The sequence below is a fragment of the Scyliorhinus canicula genome, chromosome 16 (genome assembly GCF_902713615.1).
Source record: "Scyliorhinus canicula chromosome 16, sScyCan1.1, whole genome shotgun sequence".
Classification (NCBI taxonomy): domain Eukaryota; kingdom Metazoa; phylum Chordata; class Chondrichthyes; order Carcharhiniformes; family Scyliorhinidae; genus Scyliorhinus; species Scyliorhinus canicula.
This window is the reverse complement of record NC_052161.1, coordinates 15,303,556-15,325,603: the sequence shown is the minus strand read 5'-3', so window position 1 is coordinate 15,325,603 and position 22,048 is coordinate 15,303,556. Positions and strand designations below refer to the sequence as shown.

At 48.0% G+C, this 22,048-nt stretch overlaps 1 protein-coding gene across 4 annotated transcripts in view; it reads right to left on the bottom strand.

Moving 5' to 3' along the window:
* LOC119979442 (VPS10 domain-containing receptor SorCS1-like) overlaps positions 1 to 22,048 on the bottom strand; it is a 1,177,426-nt gene that overhangs the window by 291,838 nt on the left and 863,540 nt on the right. For all 4 annotated transcript variants that reach the window (XR_005463722.1, XM_038821670.1, XM_038821672.1 and 1 more), the window contains exon 5: positions 325 to 398. Coding sequence is in view for 3 of the 4 variants with exons in the window: in XM_038821670.1 (XP_038677598.1) it covers positions 325 to 398 (74 nt within the window). In the remaining variant the exon portion in view is untranslated. The remainder of the gene's footprint in view (positions 1 to 324; positions 399 to 22,048) is intronic.

The window sequence follows — 22,048 nt, the reverse complement described above, 5'->3', positions numbered from 1 at the left end:
ATGTATGGCAAGGGATAGGGAATCACTTCTGGATTTGCGTAAATTAATGGTGATTGATCTCCGGAGGGAGAACGAAGGCTCCCAAATGGAAAGAAAAAGAGGAAGGTTCAAAGCTATTTGAGGGAAGTGGCTTGTGGAGAAAAACACCAGGGAAGGTTTGATGGTCGACTGAACTCTTCCTGTGCTGTAACATGCCCTGATGTTCGCTGCGTCTCTGTGTCATCCCACACACCATGTCCAGCCTCCTGACTGACAAAAGATTGGAGTTTATACTTGATGGTGGGAGGGATCGAACTGAAACATCAGAGTTCAATGAGCTCTTACCAGTAGAACCGGTTTGGAGTAATTCTCCCATGGACCAGCTGCCACTTCCTTCCAAAGTCATTAGAGCTGTACAACTGTAAAACACAAAGGCACAAACACTAAAGGCGTCAGTACAATTTCAGAGATACACCCATGCCAAACATTTGCCTTTTTCAAACTATGTTCAAAGCTGTGAGAAAATACAAGTAGGTCATCAATGAAGGAGTTATTACAGCAATGTGTTTAACTAATTAAGCAATATAGCTTGATTGTCCCCATTTCCATCATCGGACGTTGATGAAGGATGTTGAAGATGATGAAGTATGGATTGATGCTCAGAGTTTCAGCATGGAGGTAGAGTATCAGGTTCCGCAACGGGGCTTAATGCTGAAGTTTCACTATTCTATGTTAATGATTTCTACTGAAAGTGCTCAGGCCAGGAGAGGGTGTTAGGGTCTAGTCCACACAGAGTGAATTTCTGGAGTGCACATTGTCAAGCTGTAGCCAGACTATTACTGCAATGGCTTATTTTCCTTATCTCTGACTGCAACACCCCCTCCCCCGCCCCGATGATCTATCCTTGGCCCGCTCCTGCTTCTTCATCTAAATGCTGCCCCTCAGTAACGTCATCCAAAGGCCAAGTGTTGGTTTTCATATGTACAGTGACAGCACCCAGCTCTAGCTCAGCACGTTGTGTTCTTTGTTACGACCGTGGTAATGATGTACGCAGAACATTTAGCTCTTTAACTGGAAAGATGATTTATTAACAAACGCGTGGAAAGATAACTAACGAACTATAATACAGACATTGGCCACTCAATCAATTCAGTGAATTCTCCTGGAGCTACTCCAAATGTGTCTATCCTCTTGTATGACCTACTACCAACTGGCGGGTGTCTCAAGACGCATAATAGATCTCTATCGCCACCTGCCGGTTGGAGGTCGTACTGGTAACTATATACATTGACAAACAACAATATACATTGATGTGCACATGCATATCACCACAAGCACCAGCTCTCTTGACTCCTCCATGGTTGATAAATTATCAAGCTGCTTATTCAAGATATAGTATGAGATGAACAGACATTTCCTCCAATTAACTATTGGGATACTGAAGTTACTTTTTGTGGTCCCCATTCCGAACGTTGCTCCGAGGTACTGACTCCATCCTTCTCCTTGGCAACAGTCTCAGATTAAGTCAGTTTGTTCACAATCTTGGGAGCCATACTTGACCCCAAGATGAGCTTCTAATCACGTACTTGTGCCACCAGTTTCTACCTCCATAACACGGCCCAAACTCACCCCTGTCCCAGTGTTTTGTTATGCTCTTGACGTAACATAAGTTGTTTCCCTGATGTACACTCTAACAAAGGAAGGTTCAGACTTGGAGATAGCTTTAACACATTTATTAAACTGTTAACAATTCTCCTACTTGGATTCGACTCTCCTGTTAACCCTGCTATAGCTACTCAGACTGACGAACCAGTCTGCTACAATCCAGGTGGTGGGTGTGATGTGTTTCAAATCAACCCTGTGCACTCACTGAGAGTCTCCACTGGAAAGAGGAGGATCATGTGTGCTGTTTATATGGGTTGGTGTAATGCCCTCCTGTGGTAGTGTCACCTCTATGACTGTGTGTGTCGTGAATGCCCATTGGTCGTGTCCTATCTTACTGACCTATTGGTTGAATGTCTGTGTGTCATGTCTCTGGTGCTCCCTCTAGTGTCTGTCTAGTCTACATGTATTTACATTAACCCCTTGTGTATTTACAGTGATGCATATCGCCACACCCAGCTCATCTGCTGCTGAAATATTCATTCACCCCATTGTTACCTCTAGATTTGATGATTCCAATGCACCCCTGGTTCTGATCCCCCACTACCCATCCTCTTGAGCTCATCCAAAGCTCTGCCCATGTCTTAACCCTGACCAAATGTCATTGAACTATCACCTTTTCCGCTGTGTTCATCGATCCACATTGGCAACCAGCTAGAAAATGCTGCAATTTCAAAATTCAGGATCAACAAGCTGTTCCAAACTTTCTCTTTCTATATTTTGAACCTTTCTAGGGCAGAATTTCCTTGTTGGTCATCATGCCCTGGGTAACATCTACTTCCTTGGTGAAGACAGTTGGGAAGTATTCATTTGTTTCCTCAGCCATGCCTCTAGCCTCCATGGGTAAATTCTCTTTCAAGTCCCTAATGGGTCCCACTCCTCATTCTCCCACCCATTTACTATTTATACACCATTTGAGGACTTTGAGATTCCGCTTTATGTTGGCTGTCAGACTTTTCTCATAATCCCTCTTCACACCTCCCCTCTGAGCCTTGTGTATTCCTCTTGGTTCTCAACTGCATTTTCTACCTGACACATCATAAGCAGAATTTTTTCTTCCTTTTCTTAATTTCTATCTCCCTTTTTACCCATGAGCAGCACGGTCGCACAGTGGTTAGCACTGTTGCTTCACAGCGCCAGGGACCCGGGTTCGATTCCCGGCTTGGGTCATTGTCTGTGCGGAGTCTGAACGTTCTCCCGGTGTCTGCGAGGACTTTGTCCCACAAATCCCGAAAAACGTGTTTGTTGAATGAAGTGCACATTCTGAATTCTCCCTCAGTGTACCCGAACAGGCGTTGTATGTTAATGTAAGCCTATTTGTGACACTAATAAAGATTATTATAAGTATCATTAACCAGGGAGCTCCAAATTTGTTTGCCTTACCTTTCCCTTTTTGGAGAATATGATATAACTATGTCTGAAACATTTCTCTTTTGAAGGTACCCCATTGTTTAGTTGCAATGCCCCATTGAAGTTGCTCTCCCCCAGTTAATTGTTTTAACTCTGGATTGCTTTTCTATCATCATCCAGACCTTACAGTACAATAATTGGCGGTCTATAGATTACACCGAGCAATGCAATTGCAATCGTTTTTGTTCCTTAGCTCCAGCCAAATTGGTTCTGTCCTCAAGTCCTCTGGGACATCCTCTTTCTCCAACACTGCTAAATTCTCCCTAACCACTCTCACCACCCATCCCCCTTTCCTATCTTTTCCTTTCATACCTTGAAATACCAGGAATATTTAACACCCAGTCCTGCTTTTCCTTCAGTCCAGTCTCTGTTATTGCAAATACATCCTATTTCCACAGTGCAATCTCCACCTGTAACTTCCCAATCTTATTTACTATACTCCGTGCATTCACAGACATACACAATAACCATGGTTTGGAAGTTATTTCTTTCTCCCTTACTCCATGTTAGCTTATCAAACTTACTATTTTCTATACTGGTGTGTTCTGTAGCTCCCAGTGTTTTGTGCATCCTGGTGTTCCTCTCTAATTTTTCCCTGTTGATTTAGTATTCTCGCCCTCATGACAGGACAAGGAGAAAATCCCACAAGGATCCCAGCTCTGGTCAGTTGCAACCCATCTGGCTTGTCCAGGTGCCATTTCCAGCCAGAGGCCGTCCCAGTGTCCCAGGGGGGCGGCACGGTAGCACAGTGGTTAGCATAGTTGTTTCATAGCACCAGGGTCCCAGGTTCGATTCCCCGCTGGGTCACTGTCTGTGCGGAGTCTGCACGTTCTCCCCATGTCTGCATGGGTTTCCTCCGGGTGCTCCGGTTTCCTCCCGCAGTCCAAAGATGTGCAGGCTAGGTGGATTGGCCATGATAAATTGCCCTTAAGTGTCCAAAATTGCCCTTAGTGTTGGGTGGAGTTACTGGGTTATGGGGATAGGGTGGAGGTGATGACCTTGGATAGGGTCTTCTTACCAAGAGCTGGTGCAGACTCGATGGGCCGAATGGCCTCCTTCTGAACTGTAAATTCTATGATAATCTATGAATCGTTACTGACAGGCCATTAATGAAATAGAGGAGTCCCATCCAAACAGAAACAGTAATCTTTTAAAGATAGATCAAAGATACACTTGGAATGGGAACATTTGTGTCGATGGACACACCACTAATTCCAAATTGGATACAGGAACAAGCAACTGTTTTGCCATTCGGCTTATCAAGTCCGCACCCCACCTCGGCCCAATCCCCTGCCCTAGCCCCGTAAACCCGCATCGTTGGACAAGAAGAGGCAATTTAGCATCGCTAATCCACGTAATCTGCACATCTTTGGGCTGTGGAGGAAATCGGAGCGCCCGGAGGAAACCCATGCAGACACGGGGAGAACGTGCAAACTCCGCACAGTCACCCAAGATTGGAATTGAATCTTGGTCCCTGTGAGGCAGCAACGCTAACCACTGTGCCGCCCTTATTGCATGTTACAAGCAATGCTCCAATACAAGACCAAATGGATATCGAAAAGAGTATGCTTTTTGAAATCAGAAATGTTTCTTTGGAGCTGAAATGCCTGATCAATCTCATCTTGACAACGGAGGATATCATGGAACAGACATTCATTGATGATACCAAATCGGAGACCCACAAAGCGTTCAAATGCCCTGATGACTTTGACTGGAATTTCAGTGCTGATTTTGTGACACTCTTCACTCAGTTCAATAATCCAGCCCTTTTCCAAGACAATGCCCAGGTGATGAAGAATGAATTGGTTCTGACTGTAATGAGCCAATTGGACCAATCAGTATCTGAGTGCAACTATGATCCTTCCATGATCACTCTGTGCATCAGCTGAGAAGGTGAAAGATGAAGTGCACTATACCCCAGTGCAATACCACATTAATCTGACAGTGATGATCACTTGGTACTTGCATCCATCCACCAAAAGTGGCAATCCAGGATTCGAGCAGTCAAACAAGTCCCAGAATTATGGACAGAACCAGACAATAGTCACCTCTTCCACAACGGAAAACGCTGACCTTCCTGCCTTGTGGTGATTGTCCCTTTCAGGGCAACACAGCAGAGCAAGGGTCATATGACCTGTGTGGCCAGCCGGGACTCAAAGGTGTGGAATCACCCCATGAGGAGAGAGGCTCCTCGGCAGAGACATTATGGGAGTTAGCTACAGCCATGAGTTATGAGTGAAAGTGCATCTTTACCCTGCTATACTCGGGCGACTGGAATTTGAGGGAAACAGGATGTTAATCAAGCGCCTTCCTCACAGCTTCCTGTCCTGTCTACACAATTATCTCCGGAGGCAGCAGTCCAAGATTTCCCAAGACTTTAGGAGCTGCAAGGTTTTATCGCTCAGTAAGTAAGTATGGGTAGATGAAACTATCAAAAGGAACCAGGGTCAAGTGAACAAAAAAAGATAGAGAGCAGTGTGAAAGGAAGAGAAAAACAATTCATCGAGAGTTGGTATAACAGCAGGGGAAGGAAAAAGAAGATCAAGTCTAGATCCAGATCAGACAACCATCAGCAGGACCAGATGTTGAGAGTCAAACAGACAGTGCACCAGATACGTCAACTCTTCCCCCAGGCCAACCAAGTGAAAGTGAAAAAGTCCAAAGGGAGACTTCTGATCTTCCAAAGCTCACAAGGACACGATCAGGATGAACCCTGAAACCTCCACAACGATTATACCCATAAAGTCAGAAACCTGTGGGGAGTAGGGGTAGTGAGTAGGGGTAGTATGAAAAAATATTGAATCTCTGTGGACATTAGTATTAGGGAGTTCAGGAATGTAAGAGTTAATATGTGGGCCTGGACAAACAGTACTGCCCAATGTAGGTGTAAGGGAAAGTCACATGTCCTGGAGTCGATAAGGAAAAAGCTCATGGCGTAGACGGAGTAACACCTGCAGTCTTGAACATCCATAAATAGTTATGTTGATACGATAAACCAGTTAATGTTCAGACATAATAATAATAATCTTTATTAGTGTCACAAGTAGGCTTACATTAACACTGCAATGAAGTTACTGTGAAAACCCCCAAGTCACCACACTCTGGCACCTGTTCGGGTACACAGAGGGAGAGTTCAGAATGTCCAATTCACCTAACAGCACGTCTTTCTGGATTTGTGGGAGGAAACCGGAGCACCCGGAGGAAATCCATACAGACACGGGAGAACATGCAGACTACGCACAGACAGTGACCCAAGCCGGGAATCGAACCTGGAACCCTGACGCTGTGAAGCAACTATGCTGTGCTACTATGCCGCCCATATCTATGTCGCTGCAATAGTTCTTCAGACAGTCACAACCAACATTTAGCACCACTCTCCATGCCGGAGCCTGTACAATGGACACTCGTGCGCGATTCAACACAATGCGCCTTACCCTATTTTCCAATCTGTAGCTTGTACTTTAGCAGAGTGTACCAGGGTAGCAATCAAGAAATTCATACATGGCGAATGTCTTCTTCCCCTGGCCAGTGAAGCTCATTTTGTTGTCCCCCCCCCCCCCCCCCCCCCCGCAATATCATTCTAGGTGAGACTGATGAGCATAGTACAGACCATGAACCAAATATCGGTTTTCTGTGTTGAACAGTCCCCCAATATTTAATTTGTCTCCATCCTGAAACTTAAAAGAAGTATAATTATCATATTGCAGAACTCTATTATTTACCAAAATACTACTAAGCAAGCTTACATCTAGCATTTGCCATCATTGTGTGCAATAAAGGGCCCTCATCATCAATCAAACCCACCAGGTTCATTTTAAAAATCAGTACAATTTACATAAATTTTATTGGAGAGTTCACAGGATCGGATTACGCAGTTCCCGGTTGTAGTAAACAGGACTGATTGGGGATTTAGAATCTTATCTTCCAAGGTTTTAATATTACACATTCCAGCGACTGAATCTCAACCTTGATGGCGAGGATAACCTCCTCGGCTGCAAAATTCAACAGAACCCGCCAACTGGCACAGGGATCCTGCTGTGTGATTAACCCACACCCTGTTGTCCCCCCCCCCCCCACGCAGGCGATGTGCAAAACCAGCTTCCCGCTCACGTGCAGCCCGCGCCACGGGCACACCCGAGTGACCGCCATTGAGCGGGAAGTGCAGTATTGAGAGACGCTAGCGCCTCTTGATGCTCGCCTTTGTTACTCACTGTGTCTCGTGCCGATGCAACGTCAACTCCGCGTTCCTGCTACCCCCGATAACCTTTCACCCCCGTTAACCTTTCACCCCCCCCCATTAATCAAGAATCCATTCAGCTCTGCTTTAAAAACAGTCAAAGATTCTGCTTCCACTGATTTTTGAGGAAGAGAGTTCCAGAGACACATGACCCTCTGAAAGAAAGACATTTTCCTCAGCTCTGTCCTAAATGGGCGACCCCTTATTTCCAAACAGTGATTCCCTCGTTCGAGGTTCTCCGACAAGTGGAAACCTCCTCTCCATATCGACCCTGTCGCGATCCCTCAGGATCTTATGTTTCAATTAAACTGCCTCTTGCTCTCTAAACTCCAGTGGATACAAGCCTAACCTGTCTAATCTTTCCTCAGAAGACAACCCACCAAATCCAGGTATTAGTTTGGTAAACATTCTCTGAAGCACTTCTAACATATTTGTATTCCTCTTTAACTAAGGAGACCAATGCTGTACACAGTACTCCAAATGTGGTCGCTCCAACGTCCTGTGTAGCTGAAACAGAACCGCCCTCCTCCCTATTTTTATATTCAATTCCCCTTACAATGAATGTTTGCTTTCTGAATTACTTGGCTGTACGTGCATACTAGCGGTTTGCAATTCATGCACGAGTGCACCTAAATCTTTCTAGAAGGCACCAGTCTCCTGGATGAGTGCAATTCCAACAACACTCAAAGATGCTCGACACCATACAAGAGGATAAAGCACCCCACTTGATTGACACCCCATGTACAAGCACTCACTCCCCCCACCAGCGACGAATAGTGACAGGTGCCATCTAAAAAATGCACTATAGTAACTCATAAATGCTCCTTCCAAACCCACGATCCCTACCATCGAGAAGGACAAGAGCGGCAGACACATGGGATGCCACCACATGCAAATTGCCCTCCAACCACTTGACTTGGAAATATATTGCCGTTTCTTCACTTGCAGGGAAAAAGTCCTGGAACTCCCTCTCTGACAGCACTGCGGGTGTACCTACACCACATGGGCTGCAGTGGCTCAAGAAGGCAGCTCACCACCACGTTCCGGATTAGGCAATTAGGTGGAGGGAATAAATGCGGGTTCAGATAGCAATGCTTGTATCTCATGAACAAGTAACTAAATTTAACAAAATCTCTCTGGTAATCCTCTTCACATCTTACGACCCTGCCTACCTTTGTGTCATCAGCAAATTTAGCAACCATACCTTCGGTCCATGTAATTGATGTGAACTGTTAAAGGTTGAGGCCTTACAAATTACAATGTGCTTTATATGGGAATGATTATAAATATCAGATTAGCTTTAGAGGTGTAGTATTGTTTGTGTTTGTATTATTCCCGTATCAGCCTCCCCGAACAGGCGTCGGAATGTGGCGACTAGGGGCCTTTCACAGTAACTTCATTTGAAGCCTACCTGTGACAATAAGCGATTTTCATTTCATTTAATTTCATTATCTGTTGTTGGAATGGCCATGCATCGTAATACATTGTCTCGGGGGAAACTTACATTGTGCTTTCAGGAGAAAAGTACATTTCAACGTTTTGTTCAAAAATAGTGTAAAAGCTGGAATCACTTTGTTATCTGCCAGGCATATGGTGGCAGAACAATACTTGCTCAGCCAGAAATGCAGCAGAGAGGGTAAGGTACCCTCAGACGAAGGACAGGATGCAAAGTCCACCCATTGCAGAGCTGTTGTTTTGGTCAGCTCCGCGACCCTTCAGGCACCCGCCCACGACCCACCCGCAGATGGCGACCCGCACTTCGAAATACCCTGACCAATTGACAATGTATGCAGTCATCCTCGACTACCTGGCACTTTAGGCACATCGGCGATAAAACAGGATGAAATCTGTATCTAAGGCTAAGTGTAACATGAATGCAGTGCAGTACAATGAACTTGGTCTCCTTCATACTATTGCAAACAAAATCTTACTGGCAGAGTCAGTTCCCCCCCCCCCCCCCCCCCCCCCCCATTTCTGCAAGGCACTCAGCATGGTGATACAGGCCTTCAAGTTCAAAACATCATGGAACTTGATCATTAACTGTTTAGGCTCCCCAAAATTCAGGATTCTTTCAACTGGGGAAATTGCGGAGTCAAGGTGCAAAGAAGTCTAGTTAAGGATAAAGTCTCTTCGCTCAAAATACTTAAAAAGGAGTTGCCCTGTAATGCCAAATTGCTGACATAACTGCTCAAAGGAAGCATCTCTGAACATGTCCTCCAGCTTATCTCTCCAGAAATCGAATCCATGGTCGATAAGACCAGGTGGAAAGTCTGGATTGCCCTGGATAGGAGTGACAGCGGAAGTAAATTTAGATATCCGTTTCAGTTGGCGGACCACTCTCACACTTAGCAGAGCCGGCCTTCATGTCGATATGGCCTGTGGAGGGAAAATTGACTGCTCTGCTTCAAGGTCGAGTCAGATGGACACCTAATCCATCTGAACCCAAACTCTGATGAATTTTAGATGAGAGGTATGACAAATGGAGGAGTTTATAGAACATTACAGCGCAGTACGGGCCCTTCGGCCCTCGATGTTGCGCCGACCTGTGAAACCATCTGAAGCCTATCTGACCTACACTATTCCATTTTCATCCATATGTCTATCCAGTGACCACTTAAATGCCCTTAAAGTTGGCGAATCTACTACTGTTGCAGGCAGGGCGTTCCACACCCCTACTACTCTCTGAGAAAAGAAACTGCCTCTGACATCTGTCCTATATCTCTCACCCCTCAATTTAAAGCTCTGTCCCCTCGTGTTGGTCATCACCATCCAAGGTAAAAGACTCTCACTGTCCACCCTATCTAACCCTCTGACTATCTTATATGTCTCTATTAAGTCACCTCTCAGCCTTCTCCTCTCTAACGAAAACAACTTCAAGTCCCTGAGCCTTTCCTTCTAAGACCTTCCCTCCATACCAGGCAACATCCTAGTAAATCTCCTCTGAACCTTTTCCAAAGCTTCCACATCCTTCCTATAATGTGGTGACCAGAACTACACGCAGTACTCCAGGTGTGGCCGCACCAGAGTTATATACAGCTGCAGCATGACCTTGTGGCTCCGAAACTCAATCCCCCTGCTGATAAAGGCTAGCACACCATATGCCTTCTTAACAGCCCTATTAACCTGGGTGGCAACTTTCAGGGATTTATGTACCTGGATGCCGAGATCTCTCTGTTCATCTACACTACCAAGAATCTTGCCATTAGCCCAGTACTCTGCATTCCTGTTACTCCTTCCAAAGTGAACCACCTCACACTTTTCCGCATTAAACTCCACCTGCCACCTCTCAGCCCAGCTCTGCAGCTTATCTATGTCCCTCTGTATCCGATAACATCCTTCAACACTATCCACAACTCCACCGACCTTCGTGTCATCTGCAAATTTACTAACCCATCCTTCTACACCCTCTTTCAGGTCATTTATAAAAATGACAAACAGCAGTGGCCCCAAAACAGATCCTTGCGGTACACCACTAGTAACTGAACTCCAGGATGAACATTTGCCATCAACCACCACCCTCTGTCTTTTTTCAGCTAGCCAATTACTGATCCAAACCGCTAAATCACCTTCAATCCCATACTTCCTTATTTTCTGCAATAGCCTACCGTGGGGAACCTTATCAAACGCCTTACTGAAATCCATATACACCACATCAACCGCTTTACCCTCATCCACCTGTTTGGTCACCTTCTCAAAAAACTCAATAAGGTTTGTGAGGCATGACCTACCCTTCACAAAACCGTGTTGACTATCGCTAATCAACTTGTTCTTTTCAAGATGATTAAAAACCCTATCTCTTATAACCTTTTCCAACATTTTACCCACAACCGAAGTAAGGCTCACAGGTCTCTACTCTCCTTCTTGAACAAGGGGACAACATTTGCTATCCTCCAATATTCCAGTCTTAGGAATATTGGATTCAAAATATTGAGGCAAGTTAAGGGTTAAAAGCCTGGGGGTATAGTGTGTTTGACTGCAGTGGTCATGTTTTTAAAATGAATTTTGTTTTGCAGGGCCGAGGAGCTTTTTTGAGCCGGAAGGTGAAATTGACCACAGGAATGTGTTTTCAATCTGGGCTAATGCCCTGTGGTTTGACTAGGGAAATTCCCTGGGGAGTTAATGTGCTTTCAGCCTGCAGAGTACATTTGTTTTTCAGCTTGGGGGGGGGGGGGGGGGGGGGGGGGGAAGATGGTGGATGAGGTAATTGCTGGATATCGACAAATCAATTCCCCCATGATTATAACTATATATTTCTGACATGATCCCATTATTTCTTCCTTTCTCCCCCACTATACCGTATGGTTACTGTTTAAGGGCCTGCACACCACTCCCAAAAGTGACTTCTTCCCTTTATCATTTCTCATCTCGACCCAAATAGTTCCTAAGTCCTGGTTTCCTAAACTTAGGACATCCCTCTCTAATGTGCTAATGCCATCATTGATTAACAGAACCACCCCTCCACCTTTCTCTATCATCCGATCCTTCCTATTTGTCACATACCCTTCAATAGCCAGGTCCCAATCTATGTCACCCTTCACCTTTTCCCATCATCCTCTCCTTCCTATTTGTCATATACCCTTCAATACTCAGGTCCTAATCTATGGCACCCTGCAGCTTTGTCTCTGTAATGGCTATCAAATCACGCTTATTTATCTCCATTTGTGCTCTCAGTTCATCTGTTTCATTTTGATTGTGGTGTGTATTCAGATATAGAGCCTTTAGTTTTGTCCTTTAATTATTTTTGTAACCTCCAGTCTTATCTGCTGGTTGTGCTCTCTGTCCCTTACTGCCATGGTCTGTTTATGATTTCCCACCTTTCCATCTTACCTTCTGTATACTCTTGGATTTATGATACCTTCCCAAAGTTGATGCATCGCCCCAACTATTTATTAAAACCCTTCTCTACTTCCTTGGTTATGTGGCTTGCTGGAACACTGCAACATATTTAAGGTGTAAACTGTACCAATGGTACAGCCCCACTTTCCTCATCATTGATGCCAGCGCCCCATGAACTGGAACCCACTTCTCCCACAACAGTCTTTGAGCCACGTATTAATTTCTTTAATTTTATGTCCCCTATCCAACTTGAACCTTTGAAGGTCTGCTTTTTAATTTAGTGCCGAATTCCTCAAACTCTCTCTTCGGAACGTCTTTCCTCGTTCTAGCTATCGCGTTCGCACCTGCATGGACCTCTCCAACTGGATCCTCCCCCTCATACTGCAAGTGATTCTCCAGCCCGAAGCAGATACTCCAAACCCTGCCATTGGGCAGGCAACACAATCACCTGGACTCTCGTTCTTGGCTGAAGAAGCAGCCTTTATCCTCTCACTATACTGTTCCCCGACTACCACTATTTTCAGTTTTCTCCATTTGAATGGTTTTCTGTGCCATGGTCGGTGTGCTCAGCTATCCTGCAGCCCACACTCTCACCCAAACTGAGAGAATCGCAAACCTACTGGACAATTGAAAAGGTTCCTCCGCACCTGCCCTCTGGGTCCCCTGACCTGCATCATTCTGAGGCACATTGTCCTGTCCTTGACCACTGGCCACTGACCAAATCAGGAAACCCTATACGAAGAGGTGTGACTGCCTCCTGGTACAAAACATCCAGGCATCTTTCCCCCTCCCTGATGTGCCTCAATGTCTGCAGATCAGCTTCCAGCTTAACTATTCTGAGCCAAAGCTCCTCAGACTTGTAGTCTGCTTAATTGGTGCCCCTTTCACAAACATTCACTCCCTCCACCACTGACAAACAGTGGCAAGATTGCGTACCATTTACAGGAACTGATCAAGGCTCCTCAGGCAGCATCTTCCAAACCCAAGACCACTACCATCTGGAAGGACGAGGGCAGAAGATACTTGGGAACACCAACAACTGGAACATTCCCTCCAAGTCACACACCATCCTGACTCGGAAATAAATCGCTGTTCCTTCACTGCCGCTGGGTCAAAAGCCTGGAACCACCCGAACAGCACTGCAAGTGTACCTACACCACAGGAACTACAGCGGTTCAAGAAGGCTGATCATCACCATCTTCTCAAGGGCAACTAGAGATGGGCAATAGGTCCTGGCCTAGACAATTAATGATTTTTTTGCAAACTTACAGCAGACTGGCATCCAGGAAGTCCCACATGCTGCAACATTGACACATCATGTGTCCTGCCATTCTTAATGTGTTTTAAGTAGTCTTATTCACTTATTTATTTTCATTTTTTAATATATTTTATTAACTTTACCACCAGTTCGCATACCATTTTAAACTTTAGGATTGGAATAGATCGTAACCACCTCCCAGATACTCACTAAACAGCTAGCTCATTTCCTGTGGGAGAATAAGAATCAATTCCTACAGGGTGAGAAAGGTAGAAAAAGCAAAAGGAAAGGAACACCACCCTCCCCTCCTCACCAAACACCTCACTACCCTCCTCACCAAACACCACCCTCCCCTCCTCACCAAACACCACCCTCCCCTCCTCAGCAAACACCACCCTCCCCTCCTCACCAAACACCACCCTCCCCTCCTCACCAAACACCACCCTCCCCTCCTCACCAAACACCACCCTACCTTCCTCACCAAACACCACCCTCCCCTCCTCACCAAACACCTCACTACCCTCCTCACCAAACACCACCCTCCCCTCCTCACCAAACACCACCCTCCCCTCCTCAGCAAACACCACCATACACTCCTCAGCAAACACCACCCTCCCCTCCTCAGGAAACACCTCACTACCCTCCTCACCAAACACCACCCTCCCCTCCTCACCAAACACCACCCTCCCCTCCTCACCAACACCTCACTACCCTCCTCACCAAACACCACCCTCCCCTCCTCAGCAAACACCACCCTCCCCTCCTCACCAAACACCACCCTCCCCTCCTCACCAAACACCACCCTCCCCTCCTCACCAAACACCTCACTACCCTCCTCACCAAACACCACCCTCCCCTCCTCAGCAAACACCACCCTCCCCTCCTCACCAAACACCACCCTCCCCTCCTCACCAAACACCACCCTCCCCTCCTCACCAAACACCACCCTCCCTCCTCACCAAACACCACCCTCCCCTCCTCACCAAACACCTCACTACCCTCCTCACCAAACACCACCCTCCCCTCCTCACCAAACACCACCCTCCCCTCCTCACCAAACACCACCCTCCCCTCCTCACCAAACACCACCCTCCCCTCCTCACCAAACACCTCACTACCCTCCTCACCAAACACCACCCTCCCCTCCTCACCAAACACCACCCTCCCCCTCCTCACCAAACACCACCCTCCCCTCCCTCACCAAACACCTCACTACCCTCCTCACCAACACCACCCTCCCCTCCTCAGCAAACACCACCCTCCCCTCCTCACCAAACATCACCCTCCCCTCCTCACCAAACACCACCCTCCCCTCCTCACCAAACACCACCCTCCCCTCCTCACCAAACACCACCCTCCCCTCCTCACCAAACACCTCACTACCCTCCTCACCAAACACCACCCTCCCCTCCTCACCAAACACCACCCTACCCTCCTCACCAAACACCACCCTCCCCTCCTCACCAAACACCACCCTCCCCTCCTCACCAAACACCTCACTACCCTCCTCACCAAACCCACCCTCCCCTCCTCACCAAACACCACCCTCCCCTCCTCACCAAACACCACCCTCCCCTCCTCACCAAACACCACCCTCCTCACCAAACACCACCCTCCCCTCCTCACCAAACACCACCCTCCCCTCCTCACCAAACACCACCCTACCCTCCTCACCAAACACCTCACTACCCTCCTCACCAAACACCACCCTCCCCTCCTCACCAAACACCTCACTACCCTCCTCACCAAACACCACCCTACCCTCCTCACCAAACACCTCACTACCCTCCTCACCAAACACCACCCTCCCCTCCTCACCAAACACCACCCTACCCTCCTCACCAAACACCACCCTCCCCTCCTCACCAAACACCACCCTACCCTCCTCACCAAACACCACCCTACCCTCCTCACCAAACACCACCCTCCCCTCCTCACCAAACACCACCCTACCCTCCTCACCAAACACCACCCTACCCTCCTCAGCAAACACCTCACTATCCTCCTCACCAAACACCACCCTCCCCTCCTCACCAAACACCACCCTCCCCTCCTCACCAAACACCTCACTACCCTCCTCACCAAACACCACCCTCCCCTCCTCACCAAACACCACCCTCCCCTCCTCACCAAACACCACCCTCCCCTCCTCACCAAACACCACCCTACCCTCCTCACCAAACACCTCACTACCCTCCTCACCAAACACCACCCTACCCTCCTCACCAAACACCACCCTCCCCTCCTCACCAAACACCACCCTCCCTCCTCAGCAAACACCTCACTACCCTCCTCACCAAACACCACCCTCCCCTCCTCACCAAACACCACCCTCCCCTCCTCACCAAACACCTCACTACCCTCCTCACCAAACACCACACTACCCTCCTCACCAAACACCACCCTCCCCTCCTCAGCAAACACCTCACTACCCTCCACAGCAAACACCACCCTCCCCTCCTCACCAAACTCCCCTCCTCACCAAACACCACCCTCCCCTCCTCAGCAAACACCTCACTACCCTCCTCACCAAACACCACCCTACCCTCCTCACCAAACACCACCCTACCCTCCTCACCAAACACCACCCTACCCTCCTCACCAAACACTACCCTACCCTCCTCACCAAACACCACCCTACCCTCCTGGCCAAACACCACCTCTCACCAAACACCACCCTACTGTCCTCACCAAACACCACCCTACCCTCCTCTCCAAACACCACCCTACCCTCCTCACCAAACACCACCACTCACCAAACACCCCCCTACCCTCCTCAGCAAACACCTCCCTACCCTGCTCACCAAACACCACCCTCCCCTCCTCACCAAACACCACCCTCCCCTCCTCACCAAACACCACCCTACCCTCCTCACCAAACACCTCCCTACCCTCCTCACCAAACACCTCCCTACCCTCCTCACCGAAAACCACCCTCCCCTCCTCAGCAAACACCACCTTCCCCTCCTCAGCAAACACCACCCTACCCTCCTCACCAAACACCACCCTACCTACTCACCAAACACCTCCCTACCCTCCTCACCAAACACCACCTACCCTCCTCACCAAACACCACACTACCCTCCTCAGCAAACACCTCCCTACCCTCCTCACCAAACACCTCCCTCCCCTCCTCACCAAACACCACCCTACCCTCCTCACCAAACACCACCCTCCCCTCCTCACCAAACACCACCCTACCCTCCTCACCAAACACCACCCTACCTACTCACCAAACACCTCCCTACCCTCCTCACCAAACACCACCTACCCTCCTCACCAAACACCACACTACCCTCCTCAGCAAACACCTCCCTACCCTCCTCACCCAAACACCACCCTACCCTCCTCACCAAACACCTCCCTCCCCTCCTCACCAAACATCTCCCTACTCTCCTCACCAAACACCACCCTACCCTCCTCAGCAAACACCTCCCTACCCTCCTCACCAAACACCACCCTACCCTCCTCAGCAACACCACCCTACCCTCCTCACCAAACACCACCACTCACCAAACACCACCCTACCCTCCTCACCAAACACCCCCTACCCTCCTCAGCAAACACCTCCCTACCCTGCTCACCAAACACCACCCTCCCCTCCTCACCAAACACCACCCTCCCCTCCTCAGCAAACACCACCCTACCCTCCTCAGCAAACACCTCCCTACTCTCCTCACCAAACACATCCCTACCCTCCTCACCAAACACATCCCTACCCTCCTCACCAAACACCTCCCTACCCTCCTCACCGAAAACCACCCTCCCCTCCTCAGCAAACACCACCTTCCCCTCCTCAGCAAACACCACCCTCCCCTCCTCACCAAACACCACCCTACCCTTCTCACCAAACACCACCCTACCTACTCACCAAACACCTCCCTACCCTCCTCAGCAAACACCTCCCTACCCTCCTCACCAAACACCACCCTACCCTCCTCAGCAAACACCACCCTACCCTCCTCACCAAACACCACCACTCACCAAACACCACCCTACCCTCCTCACCAAACACCACCACTCACCAAACACCACTCTACCCTCCTCACCAAACACCACCCTACCCTCCTCACCAAACACCACCCTACCCGCCTCACCAAATACCACCCTATCCTCCTCACCAAACACCACCACTCACCAAACACCACCCTACCCTCCTCACCAAACACCACCCTACCCGCCTCACCAAATACCACCCTATCCTCCTCACCAAACACCACCACTCACCAAACACCACCCTACCCTCCTCAGCAAACACCTCCCTACCCTGCTCACCAAACACCACCCTCCCCTCCTCACCAAACACCACCCTCCCCTCCTCACCAAACACCACCCTACCCTCCTCACCAAACACCTCCCTACCCTCCTCACCAAACACCACCCTACCCTCCTCACCAAACACCACCCTACCCGCCTCACCAAATACCACCACTCACAAAACACCACCCTCCCCTCCTCACCAAACACCACCACTCACCAAACTCCCAAATATGAACTCGGTTCCAAAATGCACTCCATTGCTTCAGCTGCACAGCAGAGCCCTGACTGTAAACTAAACTTTGGGACCAACTAACCAGATTCAACCAATTGGCTAATTAACTATCCAGCTCTCTCAGTAGTGTGTGTTTACCCTGCCTAAGGCAGGAAAAAAATAATCCTCATCTATTTACACAGTACTTACCAGTTACTACCAATTACAGACGAGACCAGATTTTTCAAGAACGTTAACACTTAAAACTTTCCATTCATCAAACCCACAGGTATGCGCTCAGTTCCAAAGCTACACTCACTTGTCTTGGCTACCCTAAAGAACACTGAATGCAGAAAAAATTAAACTGGAGCTAGCAAAACCAGATTCGACCAGTTCACTAATGAACTACTCGTCTCTCTCTCTCTCTCTCTCAATGACTGCCGTCCGGTGGCCCTGACTTCAGTCGTAATGAAGTGCTTCGAGAGGTTGATCATGAAATGCATCACCTCTATACTCCCAGAACACTTTGATCCACTGCAATTCGCATACCATAGCAACCGGTCCACATCACACGCCATTTCCCTGGCCCTACACTCATCCCTAGAGCATCTCGAAAACAAGGACTCCTACATCAGACTTCTATTTACTGACTACAGCTCCGCCTTCAACACCATAATCCCACCCAAGCGCATATCAAATCTCCAAAACCAAGGACTTGGCTCCCCACTCTGCAATTGGATCCTCGCTTTTCTGACCAACAGACCACAATCAGTATGAATGATCAACAACACCTCCTCCACAATAGTCCTCAATACCGGGTCCCGCAAGGCTACGTACTTAGCCCCCTACTCTACTCCCTGTACGCACACGACTGCGTGGCAAAACTTGGTTCCAACTCCATCTACACGTTTGCTGACGATACAACCATAGTGGGCCCGGATCTCGAATAACGACGAGTCAGGATACAGGAGGGAGATTGAGACCTTGTGGTGTGGTGTAGCGCCAACAATCTCTCCCTCAATGCCAGCAAAATTAAAGAGCTGGTCATTGACTTCAGGAAGCAAAGTACTGTACACACCCCTGTCAGCATCAACGGGGCCGAAGTGGAGATGGTTAGCAGTTTCAAATTCCTAGGGGTGCACATCTCCAAAAATCTGTCCTGGTCCACCCACGTTGACGCTACCACCAAGAAAGCACAACAGCATCTATACTTCCTCAGGAAACTAAGGAAATTCGGCATGTCCACATTAACCCTTACCAACTTTTACAGATGCACCATAGAAAGCATCCTATTGGGCTGCATCACAGCCTGGTATGGCAACTGCTCGGCCCAGGACCACAAGAAACTTCAGAGAGTCATGAACACCGCCCAGTCCATCACACGAACACCGCCCAGTCCATCACACGAACCTGCCTCCCATCCATTAACTCCATCTACGTCTCCCGCTGCCTGGGGAAAGCGGGCAGCATAATCAAAGTTCCCTCCCACCCGGCTTACTCACTCTTCCAACTTCTTCCATCGGGCAGGAGATACAGAAGTCTAAGAACATGCACGAACAGACTCAAAAACAGCTTCTTCCCCACTGTCACCAGACTCCTAAATGACCCTCTTGTGGACTGATCTCATTAACACTACACCCTGTATGCTTCACCTGATGCCAGTGCTTATGTAGTTACATTGTATATCTTGTGTTGCCCTATCATGTATTTTCTTTTAGTCCCTTTTCTTCCCATGTACTTAATGATCTGTTGAGCTGCTCGCAGAAAAATACTTTTCACTGTACCTCGGTACACGCGACAATAAACAAATCCAATCCAATCCAATCTCTCTCTTAGTCTCTCAGGAATATTGGAGGTAGAGTGACAATTGGAGACAATGCAAAGGTTGGTGAGTTGGGCCATCCGAGTTACAGCAGCTCTTACAAAAATAGATCTCATTGACCTGTTCCCTCCCTAGATCAATAGGGCCGGCCACTTAAGAATTAAATACCAAACACTGGGATGGCTGAGTATGCATTTAGTGCAGTTGCGATAGCAACTTTGATTACTATGAAAATGGTCAACGTTTTTGAAAAAAAAATACATGCTGTTTGTGTGACAGCTAAGTCTTTCAGCAATCTTTCCCATTTACAAAGATTTTGGAACCAGATTAAAACATTTATAGTTCCCTCGAGGGACAAGCTGGTTCTTTTCTGCCTGACATTTTTCTGTATATATTTGCTGAGATTTTATTGGGTTTTATAACTGTGCAGCAAACACTTGAGCTGATGAGTTGATCACTACACATTACATGCATTGTGCTAACAGCACTCATTTGACAATTAGCCTGACTTTCCTGCAGCCTCCTACACAGCGCTCCTTCTAAATTGAACAGAGTGTGAAAACACCATGATTTGTGACCACCTCGGATGCGGACCTGAAATCGAGGACAACATTGTTGGAGCCATGGCGTGTGTCTCAAGGCTGTTGATGTGGTTATTCCCGCTCTGGGCGAGATGGAGCAAAATGATGATTAGCTGTTTGGCTTACTTCATGCTGTTTCTATTTAAGAGCCACCTCTGCTGTCTGTGACCTCTGATTATTGAGGTCCCTGACTCACAAGATGTGTGAAACCAAACACTGTAGCTGTCCGCTATACTGAGGCAGTGCAGCATTTAGGAAACAAGCAGTTATCACACTCTCCAATATAAGATTAAGGCTACCAAGCCTCCATGCTTATCCTGCAGTTCCCAGGGGGTTGAGCATCAACCTCTCGGACACTGCTGCAAAAGTAATTATAGAAGCTAGAAACAAAACTGGGCTTTGAATATTTTTATTAATTATTTGTAAAATATTGAAGGTGGGGAACAGGCTGTTGTTTAATAATCAAGACTAGTCCAGTTGGGTAGCACAAGGCTGAATTTTACACTGGTGTCAATATTGCTACCTGCTCACTCGCCCTGGGATAGCTAATAGGGGCAAACCTGAAACCGCTTGGCCGGCTTGCTCCAGTGCCATTTATTGGATGTAGTGCAGTTAACTGTCTTTGTTGAGGTGGGACGCTTGTCCCCTCCCCTATGGAGGTGGAAGGCTCACCTCTGGGAGCTGCCAGAAAATCAAATGACCGTCGCTCTGTTCCCAACAGTGCCACTGGAAGCGGTGGCCACTGCCGGTACTGCAACAGTCCGGGAGGAAGGTGAGCTGCGATGGATCCCGAAACAAAGAGCACTCTGTGGCTAGGCTGGCAGGTCCCGACGAGGTGGGCAAATAGGGTGAGTGGGCTGTGATGGACAGGGGAGAAAGAAAACACTGGGACCAAGACCTTTGGGGATGAATTGGGGGGGGGGGGGTGGTAGTTGTTCCCCAACACTGGTTGGGGGCATGGAGGACACCCTAAAGGAGGCAACCCCTACCCCCTTGACTGGCCGGCAACCCGCCCAATGAAACATGGTGGGTTGTACACATGGTGCTGGCCTTACCTACCCTGCCATGGGTAAAATCAGAGCAAGAGTAGAAAGAGACCATTAGTGGCCTCCATTGATTGACAGCCAGGTTGACCTCACGATGCCTTCCCTACTGCTGCTACATTTTCATCGGGGCTGGGGTGGGCAAGGAGATAGTGCCCATGGGCATGGTACCCAATTTTATGATGCACTCCACCTGCCTCTGGGGACTGGTTGGCTGGCAGAGATGGGGGGCATAAAATTCAGCCCAAGACGTCTGTTTGCATTAAGATTAGTGTGAAAGGTAACGCACTTAGAGGGTGGTCTAACAGTGGGATGTGTAGAGATACAACAGTTCACAGCAGGAGATCATGTCATGAAAACTCAAGTAATATCCCCAACAAGAGTTGGCAACACTGTCAGAGGTACAAGATTTCGAGAGGGCAGACTTGTAACTGTCCAACACTGGCAACACTCTCCCCCCACAACCCTCAGGAAAGCTAAAAAGTTTGTATAGGGAGCAATTAATATTTGATGGAAGTCCTTCTCTAACCTTCCTTGGATGCCAGCTGCGGCTCTGTGTATAGCATTCATGGTAAATGGTCATATACAAATGTTAGACAGGAAAGAACAGCTTGTCCCTCAGGGAAACTATAAACTATAAATGTTTTAATCTGGCTCTCAAACATTTGCAAATTGGAGAGATTGCTGAACAACGTACCTTTTCCAAAAGCAAGTTGTTTTGCGGAAATGTTGACTATTTTCAATAATAA